The sequence below is a fragment of the Simochromis diagramma genome, unplaced genomic scaffold, assembly GCF_900408965.1.
Source record: "Simochromis diagramma unplaced genomic scaffold, fSimDia1.1 OVJJ01000602.1, whole genome shotgun sequence".
NCBI classification, from domain to species: domain Eukaryota; kingdom Metazoa; phylum Chordata; class Actinopteri; order Cichliformes; family Cichlidae; genus Simochromis; species Simochromis diagramma.
Window position 1 is genome coordinate 4,186,211 of NW_024387040.1, and position 26,437 is coordinate 4,212,647.

At 42.9% G+C, this 26,437-nt stretch overlaps 1 protein-coding gene across 9 annotated transcripts in view; it reads left to right on the forward strand.

Annotated features, from left to right (window-relative positions):
• The window catches only part of eya1 (EYA transcriptional coactivator and phosphatase 1), a 64,130-nt gene extending 41,519 nt beyond the window's left edge, over nt 1–22,611 (forward strand). For all 9 annotated transcript variants that reach the window (XM_040044145.1, XM_040044144.1, XM_040044152.1 and 6 more), the window contains 10 exons: nt 1,105–1,291; nt 1,920–2,062; nt 2,790–2,873; nt 6,114–6,203; nt 14,897–14,955; nt 15,065–15,225; nt 15,437–15,551; nt 15,897–16,018; nt 16,804–16,904; nt 19,212–22,611. In XM_040044145.1, coding sequence (XP_039900079.1) covers nt 1,105–1,291; nt 1,920–2,062; nt 2,790–2,873; nt 6,114–6,203; nt 14,897–14,955; nt 15,065–15,225; nt 15,437–15,551; nt 15,897–16,018; nt 16,804–16,904; nt 19,212–19,292 — 1,143 coding nt within the window. In that variant the 3' untranslated portion in view covers nt 19,293–22,611. The remainder of the gene's footprint in view (nt 1–1,104; nt 1,292–1,919; nt 2,063–2,789; nt 2,874–6,113; nt 6,204–14,896; nt 14,956–15,064; nt 15,226–15,436; nt 15,552–15,896; nt 16,019–16,803; nt 16,905–19,211) is intronic.
• The last annotated feature ends 3,826 nt before the right edge of the window (nt 22,612–26,437 follow it).

The following is a 26,437-nucleotide window of genomic DNA, read 5'->3' on the forward strand; positions in this document are numbered from 1 at the left end:
TATCCCTGCTCAGACACGCACTTCTTCTCTGAACATGTTGACTTTGTGTCTGAGTGAGCACCCTGGTAATACTTATGTAAAAGTCACGATGGCAGTATTATGACGCTGGTCCTAGTAAGGATAAAATGGTAAATGGCCTGTATTTGTATAGCGCTTTTACTAGTCCCTAATGACCCCAAAGCGCTTTACACATCCAGTCATCCACCCATTCACACACTGGTGATGGCAAGCTACATTGTAGCCACAGCCACCCTGGGGCGCACTGACAGAGGCGAGGCTGCCGGACACTGGCGCCACCGGGCCCTCTGACCACCACCAGTAGGCAACGGGTGAAGTGTCTTGCCCAAGGACACAACGAGCGGGACTGTCCGAGCCGGGGCTCAAACCGGCAACCTTCTGATTACAAGGCAAACTCCCAACTCTTGAGCCATCAAATATCTCCATTTGCATTTGCAGACAAGCAAATGACCCATTGTCTGGAAAGCAGCTTAGAAATAAGTCCAGCCTTTTGCACGCTTGGAACTGGGCAGGCTTTTGGACAGAAACTTAAGAAAAGGAAATTTAAGAAAAGGATTCCCTAAAAGCCATGAACTAGCCATGGAAATGATAATGTTAAACGAGATGCAGTGAACTTAGGACAAATTCTTCAAAGAAATTTTGAACATGATGTCTCTTTTAACTCTGTCATCTCCATTACCACAGCACCATTTCCACAAACCATGAACAGAAACTCCAGTGCTGTCCAGTTTTGAGTGCATGACATCATGTGTGTAACGTCTCTTTTCATCACTATTGGGAAGATGTCTCAATGAAACCTTGAGGGACACTGACACACAAGTGACCTACAGAGTTGTGTCAAATTAAAGGAAAAAGCTGAACACTGAACCCCTACAGTGCTCTTAGAGGGAAAAGTACAATAGGGGTTAATAAAAAGTTGTTCTAAGTGATCGTCTGTATCCTGAAATGAAAATCATGAGTGTTCTTCCCCTGAAAGAATTCAAGCAGTTTTTGGTTGCAATTTATTCTGACTAAATGAAATGCCATCACTTTAATCAACTAATTAAAAGTTATCAACTTTTTCAATTTACCCTACTTACTCCACAGGACTACCCAAGTTATCCAGCCTTCGGCCAGGGCCAGTATGCTCAGTATTATAACAGCTCACCCTACACTTCACCCTACATGACAAGTAACAACACCAGCCCCAGCACGCCCTCAACCACCACTACCTACACCCTCCAGGAACCACCCACTGGCATCACCAGCCAAGCCCTCACAGACAACCCTGCAGGTAGGAATTAAACCTCAGCTAGACCTGCCTTGTATAACCTGAAGATCACCAGTTTGATTCTGGTAAGAGGTGTGTGTCTCTTGGAATTTGCTCTCCATAGCAGAGAAAATGTTCACTTCCACTACATAAGAACAGGACAGTTTGAGCCACTACATCTAGTGGTGAGATAAAACAGAAATCAGATGTAAGATTTTCCATAATTTCATGTGACATTATTGCATCATCTTGCAACTGAGATTGTATATTATAAGCCACTCAGAATTTTATGACTGCATTTGAAATTGTCATCATTCACGCTGAAGACAGCTGGCTTTAACTAAATATAATTTCATACTTCCATCATTCAATTTAGATAAAGGACATTTTAGCTATTTCCAGTTGACATGCACTCCATTACCTCTTGTTTATTAAATCAGTATGGCGCACAGTAGCCTTTATTATTTGTTCTGCATCTGATTTATGGCATGCTTGTTACCTGCAGTCTTATAAGTTATGTCTCCTGCAGGATGCTGTCTGTCCTCCATCAAGACAAATAGTCCCTTTAAACATCTTTTCTAAAAGCAAATAGAAGCTCGTCTTCGGTGCGCTCTTTTAATACTCCCCTTCCTCCTTCTTTCCTTCCTTTCAGGAGAGTACAGTACCATCCACAGTCCATCAACCCCCATTAAAGATTCAGATTCAGATCGATTGCGCCGAGCCTCGGATGGAAAGTCACGTGGCCGTGGAAGAAGGAACAACAACCCATCACCGCCGCCCGACTCTGACCTTGAGGTAGGGTGAACCCGCTACCTTGGCGACAGACAGCCTCGCCCTGTCTGAGACACATGGACACTAATCCACTTACTATATGGCTGCCACACCAACTTTAACACTTGATGGACATTAATACTTAAAGACATGATTCCTTAACTTTAAATGCATTATTAATGCATTGTGGAATATATGAGTCATCACTAAACGCATATCATCTATAAAGAGCTTTGTATATCGTATAAATAAACAATAAGGCATGTGATTAAGTGAGTCATCACTGATGAGATACGTACTACATATATACCACGCACTGAAGACTGCTCACTAGCTGTTGCTTACAGTGGTGTTATTGCCCACTTTGATAGTGACCATGTGTCAAAATAAACTTGCTGTAATTTCGAGGACTCTTCATTAATATGTTATTAATTTGACTGAGGATAATAGCAGCCATTAAAACACTGACATCATGGCATGTTAACATATCTAGTTAATTAGTTTGTCACTATTGATTACTCTAATGTAAAGGGCATGAGGTGGAAAGTGTGTAGTGGGGTGGTGAGAGAAGTGTTGCGGTGACCAACCCAAGCAAATGGATCCTGGTCCCTGTGGCACACGAATACGCTCCTGGCCTATTGACCAGGAGGATCACCTTGCAGCCCTACAGAGTGCACCATTGATTTTGCCTCTTTTTTTCTCTGTTTTTCTTTGTTTCTTTCTCCCCCACCTCTGCCCCCCATCTCTCTAGCGAGTTTTCATCTGGGACCTAGATGAAACAATCATCATTTTCCATTCCTTGCTTACGGGTTCTTATGCCAACAGATATGGACGGGTGAGTGACATCAGACTCTGGCAGTAGCCATTCACTTTATCAGCAAAATGCATGAATATTAAAAGGAGGGGGGCAGAGGATAGATTTCACTTTGCTCTAACCCCACAGTGAGACGATAGAGCAGAACTCAATGTATAGATAATTGCTTCTTTTTATTTTTTTAAATGAGTCCAATGAGATCTGACAAAAACCTGACTGCTCTTTGCAGCTGTTGGGGGGCTCTGCATGGCCCGTCCAGGCCCGGCTGTAGGGGCTCACAACAGTTGCACTCTGGATGTCTATTGACACATCTTGAGTGTTCCTTTCTCCTTCAGAAATGCCACATTGTTAGTTTAATTAAGTGCTTCTCAATCCATCCTTTTCAGGCAGGGATCTCCCTGGAGACCCTGGCAGGAGAGTGAGTCCACTAAATACAGCCCAGCCAGAACTCAAACTAGAGCTTAGAAATTCTGCCAAACCTGGCTTAATTAAGACTCAACAAATATGTATGTATTAACAAACATATATTTTCATTATTATAGCGAAAGGTCATTTCTATCCCATGTAACTTTGTGTGCTCATGAAATGAAGAGTTTACTTTTCCAGGGTTTTCTATTTGTTGTTTCATGTAAATTGCTTCTCTAAATTTAAACCTTCAAAACAAATAATTTGGGAAATAAGCCAGAATGCTTTTCTCATGGTTATATTGAGGTCATAGGTTCCTTTAAAGTACATCATCCTGTCTGTTTTTCCCCTTCTAGATATAAAAATTGACTTTAATATGAAATTCATAAACTAATATGCATTTTATTTTAATTTTGTTTTAGAGCAGTGTTTTGTTTTTGTTTTTTTGAAAATGACATATTACTCCTCCTATGTCAGAGAGCTTAGCGTCTGCAGCCCATGCTCTGTGCCTTTGTTCTGGTATGAGGGGTGTTTGATGGGGGTAGTGTTTTGTTTTGGGGGTGAAAGAGGGCTGCCCCACGACCCTTTACTGTTTATTTACTTTATTCCCAGCCCTGCCTGCTGCGTAAAGAGAGAGCTAAACGCTTAGGGAGCTGTGGCTCCGTCATGAGGGTCTCTTGCACCATGCACACACATAATCACACATAGGGTCTCCAGTGTGCTGCTCTGAAACTCCATAATGGCCCATTCCATCAGAGCTCATATAGGATGCGACAGCTAACTAGAGCCACTCACTCGGGATTTTTTCATTTGTTCTCTGTTTTTCTTCCTCTCTGCCCATTTTACTCACTTTGTAACCCATGATTTTGTCCCTCTGCCATGCCCTTATCTGAAATACAGATCTATAAACTCCCTTAGAAAAGAAAGTTAAGACTAACAACCAACACAACCATTCCACCCCCTTCTCCTCCTTTCTGGCTTTCATTGATGCCAGGCATAAACAAAAAAGATACAAAACAGTTTTCCCTCCTAGCTGCTCTAAACTTGCTATAAATAGATGTGTGTCTGAGTGAGTGCACATCCACACTTTCGCTCACTCTCTGTGACCTCCCACCCGCGCGCTCTCTGACTTTTTTCTCTCTCCCTCTCTCTCTCTCCCTCATACACATAAACACACTGCTGTTCTTATCAGCTCTTTTAATTGGCATCAAGGCAGCTCACCCCCATAAAGCTGATGGCTAAGGCCAGCTGTGCTGGTACTGGGCTGGCCAGAGCGAGAGCTTAAAGTGGGTGGGGATGGGGGTTGTTATTGGTAAGGGGCTTGAGGGTGGAGGGGGAGGCTTGGCGTCCCCCTAAAGCCACTGACATCTCAGGACAGGTGGTGCTGGAGCAGTGACAGCAGCAGCACTTTGGCCTTCTGGCCTGCTTGTATTCTTAACTCCCTCACTGACTGATTGTTTAGATTTAATTGGAAAGGATTCACTTGTGCAGAAAAGGCAGCCTTTTCCCACCAAACCAGTCCATAAGAGTGAATCACCCAACAGCGCCAGAGGTTGGGAAGAGGGAGCTGGTAGCCTGTTCATGTGGGAGGCTAATTATTTTTGATGAATTCTTACTGAAAGATTGGTTCAAACTGGGAGGTTAAGAGGAAGGAGAAAGCCTCTAGAAGTGGGGATTGAGCTCTCCTTGTGTGGTTTGTACTCTGTCATTTTAGAGAAAACATAAGCATTGTGGGGTGTGACAGCTAATCAGCGGAAAGCTCAGGTGTGTCTTTAGGTGGTTTAACTCTGTAATCCCTGCTTCTGGTCCTGCCTGGCTTGTCTCTTATACAGGTCTCACCCAGCTGCAGGAAAACCTCCTCCACGGGAAGCTTTTGTCTTGACTTTGTCCTTTACTTGCTGAGGACATTCTGCTGATTTGAGACTTAAAATGTAAAAGGCATTCAATATGTATGAAAACAAACAAGCACAAAAAAAGAATGTAAACATATCTCTCAAGTTATTTAATTAATAGTAATATTAATATATATGAAAACCCAAAAGTAAAACAACAATAAACAATGGACAATTTTATAATCATAAGAAGTTTCATTACAATTACAGTCATTGGGGTTTATAATTTTGTAGATGTTCATGTGAGAATGATCTGATGACATTTTGCCTATACGTTAACCTTTTAAAAGGAAAACTGCACACATTGTCACATGCTCATTAACTATTTACAGTGTTGTTCACTCCTCTCTTGGTATTATCTTACAGACAGTGCAGCCATATCACCATTGCAGCACGTGTCACATTGCTGACAGAGATCACAATTTAAGGAGGAATTTGTAGTTGCGCCTGATATAGGGATTAATATAACCGTTGAATTATTTTGCAGTTTTAATTTTGAACAAACGGAGTGACTGTCAGTTAACTAAAGAAACTTTACAGGGAATCGTATTTTATCATGTAGAGAGCAATCAGATGATGCATCTGGACAACTATGTGGAGAATGGGCTATTTACGATGAGGCTGTGACCCCGGCTCTTCCATTTAACTGCCCCTCCCAAGAACAGACATGGTTTTACTCGGTTCATTCTGTCTGTCTGTGGCATTTCTGATGACTATTCTGGTCCCTTTCAGAGGGTCGTAAACAGAGACTGAAACTTTCAAGTGCGCCTAATGTCTTCTTTTATGGGAATACCTTGCTGTAGAATTTAAAGGGATTTTTGTGTTAATTGACAGACTTGCAGGGAACTTCATTATTTACTGTTCTGCATTGCTTCATCTGCTTCTTCAAACATACAGTATATACACACACTTATATTTCAGAATAATGTGGTTTGATTTAATTAGTTTTGTCTGTTTTCTGTAGGACCCGCCAACATCTGTATCGTTAGGCCTTAGGATGGAAGAAATGATCTTCAACTTGGCCGACACGCACTTATTCTTTAACGACTTAGAGGTGAGTCTGTTTGTGTGTGTTTTACTCTGGTATGTTTTGTTTCTGCACAATTGCCTTCTGTTTACTTTCTGATGATTTTAGTGGCCAGAGGAGTGGATGTGCTGGGTGTGAGAATTTTTTAGTAAAAGAAGCAACTGTTACGTAGCGTAGATCCTCTTTTACTAATCTCTTAGTAATCTATCCCATAAGCGATGGCATGAATTTTACATGCGCTGTCAGTCTCCTGGGTCACCAGCCCTGCCCCCCCACCTCCACTGTCTTCCCACTCCCATGGCAGCTAGTCCAATTTGTCAGGCTCTAGTGTTTCTGTGGCTGCTCTGTCTGTGTGTCATGCCGTGTGCTTGGTGTCGCTGTCCACCTACACTACACCACAGACCCCCTCCGTCACAGCATGAAATCCCTGCCACCTCCCCTCCCTTGCCCCCCTGATTCATGTACAGTTAGTGTAAAATCTTCCCCTGGGGCACAGGAATAGAAGGATCAGGCGTGGAGAAAAATGTGTGTCACATTTGTTTCAACAAATGTGACGCACACTTCATGCATGGGTATGAAGCATACCCTGTGTGCAGATTCAAATGTCAAACCCAACTTACAAGCAACTGTCCACAAATTTATCGTATTTTTTATATTTGCAGTTTTTTTTGTCCACGCCTTAACAATTTTCTCCCGGTGAATCTGATCCCACCGGCCCTGCTTTTTTCCTCAGAGTCCTGCTTTATGCTGACCTCACAGGAGAGGAAATGTTTTGTTTGATACTTAAGTGTGAAGAGATCTGCGGCCGGCCTGCCAAGTCTCATTACTCACCACCATGTTCGGCTGTGCTACATGAAGCAAGCCCAAGAACGAGCAAAGAACATGGGAGACAGAGAGACAGAGAAAGAAAATATGCATACTCCCCCCAAAAAGACAAGCGACTGAGATCCCAAGTGCAGTCATCGTGATCAAAGTTAATTGGCTACAATTGGCTGGTTAAATATTTCCTTATGCCGTGGCCATGTAGAAGTTGTTGTAGCTGCACTTTATTTAATAGATGTGCCCCAATCATTTGAAAAAAATGGCACTTTGTGACAATGCTTAAATGTGGTTTTGCTCAACATCTGTCCCGTGTTTTGATCCTTTCATGTGCTTTGAAAGTGTTCACAGATGAATTGGCAGCTCAGTCTACTTCAAAACTCCAGCACACACATTTCTTCTGCTCTGTCTCAGCAACAGTATTATTTGATTTTGTGTTTAGGCTTTAAGGACTCAATTTTTGCAGCTTAAATTGGTGTAGTATGCTTAGGTAGGGATGCTTTTTACAGTGTCCAGTGTAAAGACGTCTCTGCAGATTCTGCAGTAATTGTCACTAACAATGATACCAGAGGAGGAGTGACATTCTCTTGAAGGCATATTGATCTCTCCTCTTAAGCTGAGCAGGGCCAGTGTGAGTGTTAAGTGCCAGGTCTCAGCAATGCCTAACCAGTTGTATTTCCTCTCTGCTGATTTACGGTCCTGCATCTCAGATAGAGCCAAGTAGAGTCCAACTATAAATACCACAGCCAGCAGCAGTTATGTATTTAAGCATGTGCAGAAATGCATATGGTCCATCTAATTTGGTCTAAGCCATAAAGGGAGACCCCAGAGGCTGTGCAGAAACACAGGTGCAGAGTTAGTGGCCTGACGGTGTGTGAGTGGTCCATCTAAGTCTTAACACTGTTCTGACAGCCACTGCATGAGGATATTAAATAGGAGCTCAATAAAATTTCAAAGTTTGTATAATTCCTAATTGTTTTAATTTGAATATGGTTTCTTTAAAAAAAAAAAAAGATTCAAAGTTTTTAAAGCATTGGGCTGCTTTATAGGACATCTAAAAACCACAATTAAGCATAATATTGTACTGAGTCTGCAGAGGCCACATGCCACAGGCCACAGCGTATAATGCGTGTTAGTGTGTGTGTATATCTGTGTGTGAATAGAGGCTGGACTGTGTTGATAGAGCTGGTGAGTGACGATTCAGGGGAAAGTCATAAAAAGAAAGAGGGCATGCCGAAGGGGTCAACAGGGATCAGTTTCCCCCTTATGTCTCTCTCTCTCTCTCTCTCTCCCTCGCCCTTTTTCCTCCAACCATTTTTTTCTGGATCAGCACTCTCTTGTTTTTGTTCACTGTTTTTTATATGAGTCCCAGAAATACCGAAGTTTCACTAAAAGACCTCCCTTCCCAACTTGCACGCGCAATTCTCTCGATCGATTGTCCCACACAAGCCATTTGTTATTAAGCTCTATTATAAAGGAAGGGTATATGATTGTATGAACAGCACGATCTGTTTTCTATCATCAAAAATGCTCAGTATAGAATAATCCATACTGAGGCGATCTCAGCTCTATTAATTTTTTTTTATTCTGGTTAGAAAAATCGTATTTCAGTATTTACAGAAATAATCAAATGCTTACTTTATTACAATTTGTAAAACAGAACAAATACTGGTTGTAATCAGTTAATAATAATATCCAATGTAATGGTTTTTTTCCAGTATCATACTCTGACAATACTAAACCTGTTATCATCTTTGAAATATAGCAGATTGGCCTCACTGAATGCCTTTGTGGCAGGGGATTGCATGTGGAGTTAATTGATGGTCTGAAGTGATGTGTATAATGAAGTCCACTGAGGCTGAGCGCATAGAGAAGACTGACAGCTCTGCTGTGGCTCGGGGTGTGAGTTTACTGTAGGTGTGCTGCTCTAGGCCGAACTCTAATGCTGAGCAGTATGTGGGAACCAGGGGCCTCTTTCTCGCTGGCCGAGCCCCCTGTGTTCCCCTCTCAGTGGGGTACGGGGGCTGCCGTCTCCCGCCTCCTTGGGTGAGAAAACAACCCTCCCAGTCTGGAGAATAAAGGCCATGGGGGCAAACCACTCACAGGGCAAGAGAGGGGGAGAGGTCTCTAAAGGTGGGAACATTTTAAATTAGTCCACTGATGCCTCTTTGCTCTGTGCAGTGCACGCTCACACACTCTAAACACATGGAGCTATACCCACACACATATGGAAACGCATGCACACTGTACGTAAGTGTATAATCAAACGCTGACATTCGCACACACATGCCTGTGTAACAATCCTGTAACACTGTAAGCTGACTACCTTTTATAGCTCCCAGCCTGCAGTCACAGGGTTGAAAACTCCTCTGTCACTTTCACCCAGGGGCTGCCTGTTAATGAGAGATGCTGTGAAACACACGGTTACCTTTTCCTACTGGCTGGAATGGCCCTCCAGAGCCTCTTATTGTGGAGCCTTTCTGTTGGTTTTATGTCCCACTTTAGAAATGCAGTCCTGTACTTGCAATTCTATATGACTGGTAGCTTTATTGTGTTTTTAGTGATAGTTTATTTCTTAGTGATTTTATTCCTGGGAAAGCAGGGCTGTGATGCTAGCTGTGATTTTCATTGCATCACAAAATTAAGTCATGCACTTGATCAGTTCCCAATTAGCACTACAGCAGAATTAGTGATTATTTGTATATTCATAGGAAATCAAAAACACAACACTGTCATCATGTTAGACACCTTTATAATAGCACATAAATCTGTGAAGATCTGCACCAGTAAAAAGCTTGGAAACCAGAAATTACAACTTTCTTTTCTTTTCTTTTTTTAATTTATCAACTTTCAACATGCTGCCGAAACCAAACTACAACATTTTTATATGTGGTATATTTTGTCAGATGGGCTTCTTTGGGTCTGCGCACAGTGATGTGGTTATTTTAATCATTTGCTTGGCCACTGATGCTGCACTCAGACATAACTCCATCAGGTTTCAAGGCGGGGTTGATGGTGTGTTTTGGGAGGACTACAAACAGAAAGTGGTGGTTTCAAAGCCATCCTGTCAATCTATGCTCCACAGAGGTCCACATCAACCCCATCCTCCACTATCCGCAAACAGCTGATTCATACACCACTAAGGTGTATGAATCAGTTCATGGAAAATATAACATTACGGTCTGGTGACAAATGAGGAAATTTTACAGATTTCTAGTCTTGCGTTAAAAAGAAAGATGCAACACCTGCGCAACGTGATTTGTGTAGGAAGAGATAGGAGAGTGCACAGATTTGTCCAAACAACAGACCACTCGGCAGCGATAAACTCCTTCACTACGGATTTGTTCATTGCTGGGGGAAAATGCTGAAATGACTGAGATTTGATATGGCATTTAATGTTGCTCTCCTTGAGGTGTGGTTTGGATTTGAAGTGCCAAAAATAAGAAATAATGAGGAGCAGCTCATCTATCACACAGAACTAATTTATACTTTTCGTTGCCTACCTGTGGGGTGTGCCTTTTTTCCTTCTTTCTTTTCTAACTGTAAGCTACAGAGCTCCAAAAAACATTTTGTTAAAATGCAGTTTGCTTCCCTCTGTGCCCCCTTTCCTGGTTGTTGGATTTTTTTAAACCAGCATAGACTTACCTGTGCTTTGTTTGGCACTGCTGTTTGAATTCCATGACTGTTCAAGCACAGATTGTGGATTGGAATGAAGTGGGTTTGAAGAACTCTCCCTTTGTTACCCACATCCTGTGTTTGACCCCCAGATAATCACAGGCCCCCCTCCCATCTGCACCCTCCTCACCCCCCTAGACAGGGGTGCCTTTGGTGGGAACATAGAAGGAAGTTGCTGGGGGTCACAGACCACTGGGGGGGGGGGGTGACAGCCTCTACCGGCAGAGTGTTGAGAACCTGCGAACCATGGATGAGCCTTTTTCACATGGCATTAGCCTGTAGGGTCACAGGGAATTTCGCGATGATGGCTGTTATCGCTCACACTGTGGTGTGGGGTGGGTGGCCAAAACACACAGCTCACCTGAGAGAGAAGATGAGATAGGGGGAAAGAGGGGGCGGCTTGGATCTAAAAAGTGGACCCTATTGTGTGGCAGTGACCTAGACCTTCATCGGGGGGGAAATGGTCAAAGAGGGAGTAAACATGGTCCTTTCTGTGTTTTGGTAGCATGCATTGCAGAGTTACCCCGTCTTTCTTCTCCCTACCTCTGACTGCTGCAGTCACCACTCTGAGCTCGATCCAGGGCTACAGGAAGACTCATGCCGTCATCGCTGATTGCTTAATGACAGATGCCAAGGGAACAAAGAGGGCTCTGATAACTTCCTCCCCAGTGAAAGGTTTTCAGCAGACTAGTGGAAAGACAGACAGAAAAAGGAAGAGAGAGTGAATGATGCCGAGATGGAAGCATCCTGTCTTCAATTCGTTTTTTTTTTAGTTTGTGTTTTCTTCTTTCCTGTACAGATAAAAACTGCTCAGTAGCTGAATGAACTCTGATAAAAGAAAAGAACGCCACTGATGAATTTCACAGAAAGACTTGGTGTTTGCATAAGGAGCAATTGCTTCTGGTGGAGGGTCTTCACTTCTTAGTACAGTAGGAACATCTGGTGTAAGTTAGCAGTGATTGTAGGTTTTAGAAAGACCACTGTTTGCTTGGTGAGGGAAGAACGGGGGGATTCAGTGGAAAAGAGGTGTTCAAAAGGTTCTAAGAAATTCTGACTGCCCCTCAATGTGCCACCGTCATGAAAGCCTGTCAGTCTATAGTTAGGATTATACAAACAAAATATTTTTCCTTCTAAGCCTTCAAGCGACAGCAAGTTCAAGACCCTATAATTTATTAACTTTATGAAGTCCTGCACGACTGCAAATAAACTGCTCCTTCATAATGTGGCAATATATAAGTCATAAATTATTATGGTCATGTGATTAAGTACATTTTTTTATTTGCCCTCTTTTGACTGAATTTCCACAAACTATTGTAAAATCCACAGCCTGCTAGTGTTTCCTTCGTTCTGTCGTCTTCGACCTGCTCTGTTCATGGCCCTGTGGTGTTTATGAGGCCTTCAGAAGTGGCTCCTAATGAGTATGTGTAAGAGTTACTGTACGACATTACCCACAGCAACCTCCTCTATTAGCTTTCCCAGGGAGCCAGTGCAGAGGTTTATGCCAGCCCCAGCTGGGAAACGTAATTGTTGAGTTGAGTCTTCTCATTCATCCAGCAACCCAAAATACACACACACACACACACACACGCACACACACACGCACACACACACACACACGCACACACCAAAAAAGCCTTTTCATCTATTAATAAAGCATTGTAACATAATCAAAAAACTATGTAAACATTTCAGAAACAATGAAGCTGAAATGGTGCAGACATTTAAACTCCAAAACCCTGTATTTTTCTTGGCCCCTTTGAATGTTTAACACTTTACATTTGTTGGGGTTTGATGTGTTTATTAGGTTAAATATTTGGACCCATCCATGAAAAATCATTCGTAATCAGGCAGCAGGTACAATGGCTCCAGTTTGGCTTAATTACAGAGACGTATTAATGTGCTTCATGCCATAGTGAAGTATCGCTTGTACGACCTAAAATAGCTCCATTATTAACGTGCTAACAGTGTTCTAAGATATGCTTTGATACACGCTCGGTGTCATACTCTGAAAGAAAACATTACGAGTGAAGAATATAGGGAGCTGTTTTAAACAAGGCTCAATAAAGTGGGATAGAATTTTGTAACCAACTCAGTGCAATTGGTGGCAGAAGCTGCTCATCAGCCTATTGTGTCTGCTTCGTGAACAGATCATTACTAGATAACAAAAGCATTCCAGTCACTTACGTCGAAATGGGAGGTCTTTAAAACGAAGCTTAATGAGGTGCTTAACCCAGGATGCTGTTTTTGTTTTCTGAAACAAGCACACACGCCTCTACTGCTTACAGAATTACGTGGAACAATATGCCTGGGTTGAGAGCTATTCTCTGGAAAATTTGGGGATTATTTGTGAACACAAATTATCTACAAGTTTGTTGGCAACAGACCCTCAAGCTGGGACAAATTGTCGAGTTCTTCAACTATTAAAGATCTGCCAGCGATTGTCTGGAAACAGATTAGGCCGACAGAGCAACAAGTCCCCACTTGCAACCCATGTCAGTTGGCAGTTCATCTTCTGAAACACATTGCTTCAAACTCACTCCATGTGAGGTCACTTTGGACTCTATCCCCCAGCCTTTACCCGTTTCTCTTCTCCATCTCCACCTCTCTACCCTTCCACCCCCTTATCGGGGTGCCAGAGCCCCAGAGAGGAGGGGAGAGGGTCACAGGGTCAAAGTCTTTTCCTCTTTGGATCTCGGGGCTTGCTGGGAGAGGCTTGGCGAGAGAATGGCTGCATTAGAGCTGGGGTTGGGGGTCAAGATTTTAATTCTGTTAAAGAACAGCTGGTTTGAGTTTTTCTTCACGTCGCTCTTCCCTCCCTCTCTCCACAAATCCAGGGAGATGAAAAATTTGTTCAGATGGGAACCAGTAAAATAAAAAAGGTTTACGGTCCAAAGCCCTTACCCTTACCCTGCTCTAGCATTAGGGAGGAATGTAATAACGTCAGCATTTGGCCTCAGTTAGACTGACTTAAAACAAGGAAGTCCTTTCTAGGTTTTGGTGTCTTAACAGCCGGATGAAACTTAATTAAAAAGCTCAAAATGTTTGAAGGATTTTTCATACTTGAGACCAGAGGAATTCACTTCCTCGTGTTTCATTTTTCTTGAGAAATTATTAACATAACTTTAAACAGGTGAGACAAACTTTTTTGGCAATTGCGTAACCACTTTAAAATCCTTAGCCTTCCTAAAAAATGAGAAGACAAACTAAACCATGGTGGATCAAGTGCTCTCTGTGTTATTCACACTGGATTAAAACTGACTGAAACAAATTTAGAAGTAACATAACATGAATTTCAAACCTTTTTCCTCTTATCTAGGCTATTGCTGAACCTCCTTATGGCAAAATTGCTAACCACACAACATCAAAGGAAAAAAAATAGCAGCTGAGCTACTTTGTTTTTCTTTGCCCCACATGTCATATGCTTATCTAGATGCCAAGGCAGGACTCCCTCACCTTTCGCCACTGATGGGGTGGAAAGAGGGCAGGAAGGAGGAGGCACTAGAGGGCTCCCATAAATGGAAAACTAATAACAGATTTTATTTTAGTCTGCTTTCTCCTGCGCTCTTTTACCGGTTGGCTGGCTCACTAGCCCCGGGGCTGTGTTGGTGTGTGGCGCAGCAGCAATCAGAGGTCATAATTTCATTGGCGGTTAGCATCAGGTTCAATTTTTCTAGTAGGTTACATTTACCAAAGTCTGGATTGTGTTACTGTGTACCGGTAGAATCAGTGCAGGGCTGCAGAATCCTGCTACCTTTCCAAGAGGAGCCAGGCACCCCCAAAGGGGAAAAGGAGTGTGCGCATATGTTTGGAGATGGACACACACAGAGACACATACACATGCACAAACCATTAGTGCCAAGATGCTTGTACTAGCTAGCTCTAGTCCTTCTACTATGTAGAGTGTGTATATATATATATATATATGTGTGTGTGTTCATCTGTAATCTTATACATAGAGGAGGAAACCTGGCGAGTGTTTACAGTTTCTTGATTGAGGCTTATTGGTTATGTGCAGGAGTGTCCACATCTTTAGATGTCTTTCAGGCTGATGGTACAGTTTATTTTTATTTAGAGCTTTGAGCTGCTGCATAGTAAATCAAAAAGGGGAAGAGCTGATTCAAAAGGAAATGGGGAGGCTGAATGTCTACAGGGAGCACAAAAAATACTGGGAACATACAGGAAGTGTCCCGCATTACACAATTAAGTGATTGTTTTGTGTATTTTAGGAATGTGACCAGGTGCACATCGACGATGTGTCCTCTGACGACAACGGCCAGGATCTAAGGTACAGCAGTGATTCATAGTTAGTCAACAAGAACTGCATCATATGCTCGGCCGCCACGAACAGTGAAACAGGCTTGTGCTAACACATTCTTTCTCTGCCCTTATTTTAGCACGTATAACTTCAGCGCTGATGGTTTCCATGCAGCAGCTACCAGTGCCAACCTATGTCTGGCCACAGGCGTACGGGGAGGCGTGGACTGGATGAGAAAGCTGGCCTTCCGCTACAGACGAGTAAAAGAAATTTACACCACCTACAAAAATAACGTTGGAGGTAATCCCCGGCAAGCAGATTTTTTGAGTAGAAATGACTTTGCACATGTACGTTCCCTCATTATGTGCGTGTTTGTGTGAGGGTACGCTCATGTTGGTGCATGCGTTCTAAAAGCACACATGCCCCCACCACTTGGTCAGGGTAAATTTTGAAAACTTCGCTGGTATTCGGGGGGCCCGTCCAACCTAAACAATGTTACCCTGCGTTTCAGGTCTGCTGGGCCCGGCCAAAAGGGAAGCCTGGTTGCAATTGCGAGCAGAAATTGAAGCCTTGACGGACTCCTGGTTAACACTGGCACTGAAAGCACTAACATTAATCCACTCAAGGTAGGACTCCAGTGAGGAAAATTTTACACAGTCCCATACCGCACATATATAAATTTGTATGTGGTGTGGAGTACCCCATACTCCCACATTATTAGAAAAACAGCAACGCTATGCATTTGTCTTTTTTAGACAGTCTTTATCTGCTCGTTTAGAAAAATACGTGTGCTAGGAGATCCGACTTGAAAAAGGAGCTGAAATGCAATCCTTCATTGCAGGACACTATTTAAAGAACTGATTCATTGCAGTGTCTTTATTTTCTGCACACTGTGTTTTCTTTTGTCCTCCCACAGAGTGATTTTGAATGATGTCACCTCTTTTTCTGCTCCTCTGTCTTTGTTACTGCAGGTCAAACTGTGTGAATATCTTGGTGACCACCACGCAGCTCATCCCTGCCCTGGCTAAGGTCCTGCTCTACGGATTGGGAATTGTCTTTCCTATCGAGAATATTTATAGTGCAACCAAAATAGGTAAAGACTGCATTCTGAAATAGCTTGTTTGTTTTATTTTTTATGTGGCTTTGAGACACAAATGTCCATTTATTTATTTTTACCCCGGTGAGGTAAAAACAGTTACAACATACATGCTGCTAAAGTGACAGGACTGAGGCACGGACGGGGTGGGAGATTGAGTCACCGGAGAGTGTTGATGTTCTTGTGTGAAGGAGTAGTCCCAATCAGCCTAGGATTATTTTCTTGGAGCTGGCCCTGTGCTGGGCCTCTTCAGGCCTCTCCTGCTCAATCTCTGCATATGAAACCACTTCTGCACATTTATGTCATTCCAGCGCAACAGGGCCCCGTCCTCTTCCTCCTCCTCCTCCTGCTTTTACCTCCTCACTTTCCCCGTTTTCTTTCTTTCTTTCTTTTTTACTGTTTTAAATGCAAAATAAACATCAAGTTTCACTCTTGCATCAATATCTGACCCATCAGCTAAGAGTTCAGGGAGAGAAAGAGACACAGTGGTCTTCAAAACCAGACCCTGTAGCAGGACTGATTTGCCTGTTTGTTCTAGATTTAAAGAAGAGAGGGGCAAAGTTAATGCTTTTAAGATTGTCTTTATCTGGGGGTACAATCTTATCACATCTCCTTCCTGAACCCACTGTTTACAGTCTTCCCTTCTTTGTAAATTTGGTGTTTTAAAGAGGCTCTTGTCACCCTCGGCTCCTAAATCAACTTTGAGCATGTGTGTGTGCCTGCATATCTTTTTTGCATCCACGTAATGCTTTACTAAGAAACTGCCCTCGACTTCTTCACAGGAAAGGAGAGCTGCTTTGAGAGAGTAATTCAACGGTTCGGGAGGAAAGTTGTTTACATTGTTGTTGGAGATGGGGTAGAAGAGGAGCAAGGCTCAAAAAAGGTAAGAGGTTTTAAAATAATAGATAAAGTAAACAACATGCACACTTGTATGTCTTTAGGGTATATTTACATGGTGAAAACAACCATGAGAACCACATAAAGTGTGGAGCAAAGAACTCGTGAGTAGTTTTCATAAGGTCAGGAGTTCATTGTGAGGGAACACCGAACATACCTGCCATACTTTTCCAAAGAAAGGAATCAGCGCTCCGGCTTTCCTTCTCAAGAGTCTTTGCTTTGCTTTCATTTGTTTATCCTCTTATACGGCATCCAAGCACAAGAGAGAAAGTCTGTAGTGTGTAATCAGCCCTCTTCCTCCACCATCTCAGGTTTACAGAGCAGGGGAGGGGAGAGATGGCATAATTATATATTCCTGCCCTGTGCTCTGAGCAGTGTGAATGCTGTATGTGTAACGCTAGACAAGCCCTTTCAGGCATGTTGAAGGCGCATCGTAAATAGAGCGCACATAAAGGCGACTTAAATCATTGTTGATGAAATTAGAATATTTACTGCAATGACAAGCCTGTTAGCACGAGATGGATCAAGGAGGGCTCGCTGCCGACCTCCGCCCACGCTCTTGCAGGAAGCATGACAGTATCTGTTCAGATGAATTTGATGTCTCGCTGTTTTTTTTTTTCTCTTCCCCATTTTTTATGTTACTTGTTGGCTCTTGCTCCAGATCTTGTGCATTCAGCATTCCTGTCAGGTTTGGATGTAAAGCAAATGCTGCATGTGAGACTCACACAGCAAACACGCTCTTTAGCAAATTAATCAGCGGCTCAGGAGAATACTTCCCTGACAGTTATGATGAGCTGCCGTGTCACGCTGAAGACATTGAGTTTCCCTTTGAAAGTCCTCCAGCTCCTTCTTCACCTGTTTCTCCGTAAACAGAGCAGAAGCACGAGGACCGACGCAGAGCGATTAGGCAGCTATTAGAGAGAAGTAAGAGCCTTTACCCTGGATAAAAGCGTAAAGCAATAGCTCTGTGTTATGAAAAGCGAACACGCCCTGGGAATGTGGTCTTGAGGGATGATTGTGGAAAAAGATGCAAATATTTTTACTCAGCTTTGAGTTGTTGGAGAGTGACATTGATGGAAGAATAAGGTGTTTTTTTTCCCCTCCATTTGAGTGGTGCAAGTCCCGCGACGTGCCATGCAGTAAAAGGTTTCTGTGTCAACATCAGAGAGAAGGTGAAATAACACAACAATTTCACCCGTCAGGAGGCGCATATCAGACGTGACACATCGTGGAACTACAAAAGCAAAAGTCTGAAACTTCTCCCGGTTCTCATTCCTTCACTTACAAAAAAAAAAGAAAGAAAGAAAAAATTCCCAATCCCTGTCTTCAGTTATTGCCTTCGCTTGGGAGAGACAGCAGAGATAACATCGCCTGCTTTTAAACTTAAAAGCAAAGACAATTTACAAAACAAAAAGCAAAAGAGCTTTTTAAGGGTCAGTGCAGGCTCTCCTAAGCGGAACATACGCCTGGGAGAGGCCATACCTTTGATAAGGGGAGGGTAATGGGCTCCACACACTGAGGAGCTGAGGACTCTACCTGACAAGCTCCTTTCATTCTCTACGACTCAGGTTTCTCCCCCCATCCTTTGCCTGGGAACAACAGCTCATTTGCACTGTCCTAAACACACACTGGCAGGCAGGAGGTTCATTCAAAAGACACTGTGGGGAGTTCATTTCTGTTCAAGTTAAAGACAGTCGGTGCTTTAGTCTGGTGGTATAAAACTCCACTTTGATGCAGCAAAGAAATTAGTTACAGGTACAGATGTACAATTTGGCTGCACGGACTTATGCACAAGGGAGCAAGAGGAGTAGGTGGGGTGCGTTAATGATATGATTGCTTTTCCTGGTGAGTGGACCAGGCTTGCTTCATTCACTAAACATATTACCGCAGTATAAAGAATAAGAAATCAGTTTAGAAGGCCTGCAAGTGTTGGTCTGTCCAATTCTAACAGTGTGTGTTCCATGTTAAAGGCTGACTAAAAAGTATATATTTTGTCCATAACATATTCCAAAATGAATTGATATGATTTGCAATCATGAAAAGAAACAAATGCACTCATCTTTTAATAAATAACTAAAAGGATTGATAAATATTTTGCTCATTAACATCTAGCAATTTTACTCTTTTATACTCTAAGGTGCATTTTCCTGATTGGAATAGAAGTCATTTTTATTCATGTAAATGGCTAAAAAGATAATTTTAAAAAACGGATTAATTTGTTTTTTAATTAGTTTGAGAATTTTGAGTTTTGTGTTTAATAAAACTAAAAGGATGCTTTCTCTTCCACCCACAGCACAACATGCCCTTCTGGAGGATCTCCAGCCATTCAGACCTCATGGCCCTCCACCATGCTCTAGACCTGGAGTACTTGTAGCACCACACCACCAACGTGTACCCCCTGCTCCGCTTCGGCACACCACACAACCTTTCACCTTCGCCCTCCAGCCCCGTCCCACGCTTGCCACGGACCCCACAGCTCAGAAAAAAAAAAAGACAAAAACACCCAAAAAAAACAGCCGTGTTGCTGTGCTGCCTGGCGTCTGTCTGTCACTACATAGGAAGAAAAGAAGAGGAGAACGGAAAAAAGAAGACTGAGCACACGGTTAACGTGCTGACATACGGTCACACATCGTCTTAACCCTAAACTCTTTCCTTCTTTCTTTTTTCCGGCGAAGCGAAGGAGAGAGAGAGAAAGAGGGAGCGAGGTGAATTTACGGCGCTGCAGCTGCTTGCCCTGGTTACTGTGAATTGGCCGCTTTCTGAAGCTGTCAAAGTGTTTTACGGCCCCCTGTTTGTGCCGGGACTCTGTCAGGGTTCACACCTGTGAGGAGAGCAGAGCTACTGATGGCCTCGCCTCGCTTCGCCTCACTTCGCCCCAGAACTCAGTTACAGCGAACTGCAGGGCCCACAGCTACTGGTGGTGACTTTTCTGCGTCCCTCTGGCTCGCCCCACGTCTGCTCTTCGCCTCCGCTTTATTTCTGTTCCTTTGTTCACCCACTTCGTAGCCTCCCCTTCGCTGTGGGGCAGAAAGACAAAGCAAGTGCTCCTCTGTAAAGCGTCGGCCTGGGAGCTTTGTGCTTCTTATTTATGAACAGACACTTTGTGAGTGGCACCGCGCCACCGAGAAGGTACCTCGATGATAAAAGACTCGTGCCTTTTACAAAGTACTATTGATTTCCACCGCAGCGAGAGGAAGACTTTTATGGAAGAGAGAAGAAAAGGGGGTTTTCTAATAATTTAAGAAAATTACAAAAAACTTTATTTACAATGCTGAGACAATCATGTACAGAGGAAATCTTTTTGTGTGTGTGTGTGTGTGTGTGTCTAAGTTTGTAATCACTGGACTATTCCTTCCTATATTCATTTTAGGTACATGCTCTTGAAAGATGGCAATGCTTTTTCATTGAAGTTTAAAAAAAAAGGCATCCCATCGCGCATAAGCTTGTGCGAGGACGCCTGAAAGTGTTGATGTGTTAAAGTTACGTTCGATAAACAAAATATGTAGATATTGGGATTTTGTGATAAATTGTTTTGTCAAGACCAAAAGCATGGATGTCAAGTGTCAAGGACCTTTCTTTTCACTCTGTGATGTTTTCTCGTCCTTACAGGAAACTTCAGTCACACACTTTATATAGAACAACAGGTCTCTTCTTACTATACGTCCTTCTCGGACACATATATCAAAGGGAAAATATACATTGTTTTTTTTCTTTAGTTATGCAGGAAGGTAGCTCACAACCTTGCGTCCTTATGGCATTTCACCAGCTTGCAGCCCTGACCCCATATATTCAAAGGCAAACACAATTCTGACGAGGGTTTTGGATACGGCAGACGGGAATTTCTGAGAGCCATTTTAATGTCAAATTTGAATAAATCTGATGTTTGAAAAAAACAAACAAAAAAGCAGGCTTGAATAGGTTTTATTATCTTTTATACAAGCACTATAACAACTCTTGTACAGCAAGCGTAATTTTGTATACTGTAGTGTTTTTATTTCGACTTTGAGAATACATTCTGTGTCCCTCTTTGAAGCAGCTGAAGTACACGAAGCCCTTTTTCGTAGCGCTTCTGCATCTGTGGACGGGGAAACCATAATTAGCATTGAGAGAAAAGCCACTAACTTCGAGAGGTTTGTGAACATACAGGACATGTGCTATCGACTGTGAATTTCTTAAACAGAAACCGACTCGTTCTGTTTCTAATTTCTTTCCCTCCTTTGCACATGATCACTGTTGTCCTTTTACATTTCAATTCAAATCCTTCTCTCTTCTGATGTACCCCCCCCCCCCCCCGCCCCGGCAATCACACGGGGTATCTACATATTGCTGCTAGATCAAGGTAATGGTAGGTAAATAGAGGAAATGTTTTATAGATTCATACAGCACGCTTTTTTTTTAATTATGTTGCAATCATAAATGCAAACTGGAAATACTTTACACTACATGGGCCTCATTGTGGAAAAAAAACGCAAAAGATTGTCGTGTCTGCAAATTATGTGTACAGATGTTTTTGACATTATTATTTGATTGTGTTTAAATTAATAAAACTGATTTGTGAACTGTTACACGTTGCTGACATTTTGTCCCCTTTTCTTTAAAACTACAACATAAAATTTAACATTTTTGTTTTTTTGAAGAGCAACATTGTTGCCCCCCACAACCACCATGACTAACCACCAGTGTCCAGATTGACACAGATGCCATAGGGTTCAGACACTAATCCTACCAGGAAGTAAACAGAAACTGGAGCTCTTACAAGTCTAGACCAAACAACAGCCCATACCCTTTACACACACATGCTAATCACATCCCTTTATTAATCTTCCCAATGACTACAACAATGACTTTTTTTTTTTTACACATCAAAGCCACATATGAATTTAGACATGTCTTTGTGACTGTTAGAGTATAACATAACATTAGGATTCTCTAAATGCCTGCGTCTTAAGTGTCTCTTAAAGCATTCTTTACGCTGTTTTTGATTGCATCTCTGTTAAAGGCACAATTCAACCCCAAATCCAAGTTATATATTTTTCTGCTGAGAAGAAGAAAACCTGTATAAACTGTCTTACTTGCATGCTTTGTTATGTTATTAGCACCTTAATGTGGGAACTATTGTCTGTATTCTGTGTACAATCCACTGTAGTGAAGGAGGATAGCAGAGGATTGGTGTGACAGAAGAGGATGCCAGAGATAAAACAGATGGATGCAGATGATCTGCTGTGGCGACCCCTAAAGGGACCAGCCGAAGGAAGAAGTCTACATCCACGATCCATTACATCTCAGTCAAGGAGGGTCCCATTCATTTGTCCGTTCTCAGAGCATTTGGTCACTGGTTCCACGCTTCCTTTTGCAAAGTTCTTTGGTACGCTCCCTCTCGCAGCCTGAGATCATCTAATCAAAGGCTGTAGTTAGTCCCACGAACTCGTTTTAAGACCAGAGGTGATAGATCTTTTAGAGCGGTGGCCCCCAGGTTGTGGAATGCTCTCCCTCCATCATTACGTTGCCTTGATTGTATTTATTCTTTTAAAAAGCAGCTTAAGATTCATTTATTTAGGTTGGCTTTTAGTTAGATTTGTGCTGTACGTTTGATTATTAATGTATTCTATGTATTTCTGTTTTATATTACTGTGAAGCACTTTGTGGTTTTTATCCTGTGAAAAGTGCTATATAAATAAATTGATTTGATTTGATTTCGTAGAAAGAAAATAGTTCCTAATATGTAAAGATTAAGGGTGTCCCTTTCATCTGAGCTGAAGGTAGCTAGCTGACTGCTTGTTTTAGGGAGGCGACAAAAAAGTTTGCAGATTTTTTTGGTGCTTCCAACACCACAAGAAAAGAGTCAAAGTTTTCTGTAGCCCCAAAACTGGGCAGGCCACAAAAACACTCTAGATGGCTAGCATACATGGCAGCTCAGCAGAAAAAATGCACATTTGATATGGGGGTGAATTTCTCCTTAATTTGATTTCTTTTTTCATTCCTGTGAGAAAGTTTACTTGATACCTTCAACAATATATAACATGCATCGTGCATGTTTGAGTCTCTGGAACCTGAGCCAAAATATAACCTAATATTTAGAATGCTGTAGTTCTATCCTAATAGTCTAACGGAGCCTCCATGCATAATTTACGCTTATCAAACCACTCCAATTCAAAGAGAGTTAGTTTAAATAACATATGAAAAATATTTATGAGCCTCATTTTATGAGGTGGTCACAGCTAAGACAGTCCAGTGTGTTAAACTAGCCTGGACAAGGAAGAAAGTGTCTGGCCCCAAAACCACGGTGGGAGAATTAAGCATGCATGGAATTTTATTTAGAGCCACATGGCCCGTTTAATATCCAGATCAATTATGTCTTCAGATGGAGAGGGAGTGATGGCCAGGGAGAGGCATGTGCGTCTGCCAGGCTGGACAAAGCAAGTCGGGGCGCTGCCATCGGAATGCACCAGCACAATGACCTCTAATGTGCTTTTCCCACTTCTGAACAGCTGAAAGACTAAGTGGTGTCTGAGGTCCCGACTGGATTTCTCTTTCGAGGAGCGGAGCGCTGCTCTCTCACAGAATAGAGGTCTGTTCTCTTTGATAAGTTTTCCCGATGTTCAGAGACCTGGCAGAAATAGTCAGACACAACCAGACCAGACATTTTGAGAAAGAAAAAGTGGGTGTCGAGAGTGTCGGCCAGCCATTCTGGCTGCTCGGACAAAACAGACGGGAATAAAAACAAGAGCCAGATTGTGTCTGTTTGGCTCGTGTCACTCATCTGGTTTAAAGTCCTCTATCAGGTCTTTAATGTCTGGCGAGTTCTACCAAGCTTTGCAGGGCGATGTATGGCCCGGCTGTTACGTGTAGGTTTCACAGTACTTTAATCAGTCTTAACAGTAACCACGTAATTCTCAAGAGCCCAGATCTTCACTGAACTCCCACCCACATCCTTGTAGAAAAAAAAGGCACCACTACCTTGCAGATCCCATGTTGGGCATTCCTCTCCGGGACGTCCCAGCAAAGTGCCCGCCCTCCATAAAACTGTACTGCAATAATAAACAACATCATTGGTGATTTACGACCTTGCCCAGACAGTGATTTCATGCAGATTTTCATAGAGGGGGGCCTCTGACGGTGCATCACAATTGAACTAATATTGTATTACATGTATATCAAACTCCCCTCCAAAAAACCTGATCCACATCCACATGAGCCACATCTCTTTTACGAGCAGGAAGCCTATTAATAGTCCTGTGTTCTCTTGGTGGCTAGTGTGTCTCAACTTTAGGGGAATTTGTGTCTGTAGCGAGCAGATGTCCACAGGCTGAGACAATAAGAAAGAGGGGGGAACTGGAGACATTTTGACACAAAGCTTTTACCCTCAGCAGTGCTGTGAGGAGTTTCTGCTCAATCTAAGAAGCAGAAGCTCATGCTGTTGGGACATTAAATCATGCTTTTCTTCATTCTTGGTTTGCCTGATGCTATTTGTCTTGGGGCTGGATATCAAACCCACTGACACTGATTACAATGCCTACATGAGTGCTTTCAAGATAGGGAAAAGCTTCCAACTCATTTTCCTCAAGTGCATGGCTCTGTTAGCACTGGCAGGCAGCGAGAGTGGCAAACCTGTTGTCATGCTGTGGTGGGCAATGGTGCTAAACTAGGCCCTTTTGTTTACTGTTTGTTTATTTCTCAGTTACTGGGATTTGACAGACAGAGTAGGACAAGGACAGCTGGCAATCAGGAAGCTGTGGATGCCAGGGATCTCGGCCAGGAGTGTCAATGCCGAAGGGGCCGGGTGTCCACAGCTATGCCTGTCCAATGCAGACGAGGCATTCTCAAGTAAATCAAGACTGTGACACGCCATTAGTGTATGTTGGTGGAGGGTCTGATTGGGCCAAAATACTTTGGTCATGGGTGTAAATGAACTTGCTGAGTGGATTGTGCCGCGTAGAGGTCAGCCACGGTTAATTTGCGTACACACATTCAGACGCCTGCTAGATGAGCCATGTATTGTATTAGGATTTTCCAGCTTCTAGTGTTGCAAATTGTGTGAAATCTTACCAGAAGTGGTTGTTTTGATAGAGCCCAGACTGTTAATAAAGCATTGAGGTACAGTGGTAGTCACTGTGGATGGAGCCTCTCATCGTGCGTCCCACATCGAGGTCGGAAGCATACTCGCTTGCGGACACGGAAAGCTGTGGACGCAATGGATAAGAAGTCTTTCCTGTTATATTTTGTTGGAGTACACTTGGAGTACAGCTGAAGGACAAATGCATGGTTCCAGTGATCATAAAAGAATGACGTAAACAGATGTGCAATCGTTGCCCCACTCAGACTTGAGCTGATTCGCATAGTTGGACATAACTCAGCAGTGGTTGCTGCAGCTTATGTTTAATTAATATGACACACAGCAGTGTGGCACTGCTGTTTCTGGGTAGTCGGCTTTTCTTTGTTGAATTTGGATGTTTTCCCCGTGCCTGCATGGGTTTTCTCTGGATAAAGCATGCATGTTAGGTCAGTGGGTGATTCTAAATTGATCCTATGTGTGAATGTGAGCATGAATGGTTGGGACAGTTGGGATAGGCAACAGTCCCCCTGAGATCCTGAATTGGATAAGCTGCTGAGAAAAGAGATGGATGAAGTAGAAACATGTTATAATGTAGCTTGATGTCCGTTTAGTAGCCTAAGCCCTAACTCACTGCTGTGTATCACCTACAAAAATACTTCTACAACAACTGATGTAGTTTGGCAGGTATTGAAACTCCTTCTCTAAGCAAATTCAGCAGCACCAGGCATACTTTCAAATAACCTCACACCACAGCTCATAACCTCTGCGAGGTTGCAGTGTTTGAGTAGCTATGAGAGCAAGCAGCGTTGCCAGGCCCAGAGTTGGACCTGTGCTCACTTTCTGCCCAACCACACGTCACCTCCACCTGCATCTGTGGTCAAACACACACACACACACTCCCTAGTATTTACTGGGCCCACTGCACCATTCCATTTGAAGGTGAGTGCCACAATTTTATATGGCCCGGCTAAAGCCACCCCCACAACCGTGAGCGTGCTTGCGTGTAAGTGTGCAAGTGCAACACTTCTAAGCTAACTCAAGAGCTATGAGCTACCAGGTCCCTGAGGGTTTATTTAACAGCCCTTCTAGACCTCCCTGTTTGCTGTCTGTGTGTGTGTGAACATGTGTAGCATATTTACGTGAATGTGCATTTGTGTGAGTTTTTGTAGCGTTAAGTGTGTGTTTGCACGGACCTCCCTCGCGGGTGTTAATTGGGCCAGCTCCCTCCAGTTAGGTCTCGGACTGAGGCCAAGCTCCCTCTCGTCTGGCAGGAGAAACAGCCTCTGAGCCATTTTAATAAACTCGATGTCATCTGTTAATAAAACAGCCTCGAGTCCCACCTTGGCTTGTTTTTGCTCGATAAGTCATGGGTGATGTTTCCGTTCTCCCCACATATTTCTTCTTTAAGAAGAAATGAAGGAAAGGTGAAACCTGTTCATTTTATTTTATGTCCTCAAACACTAAAC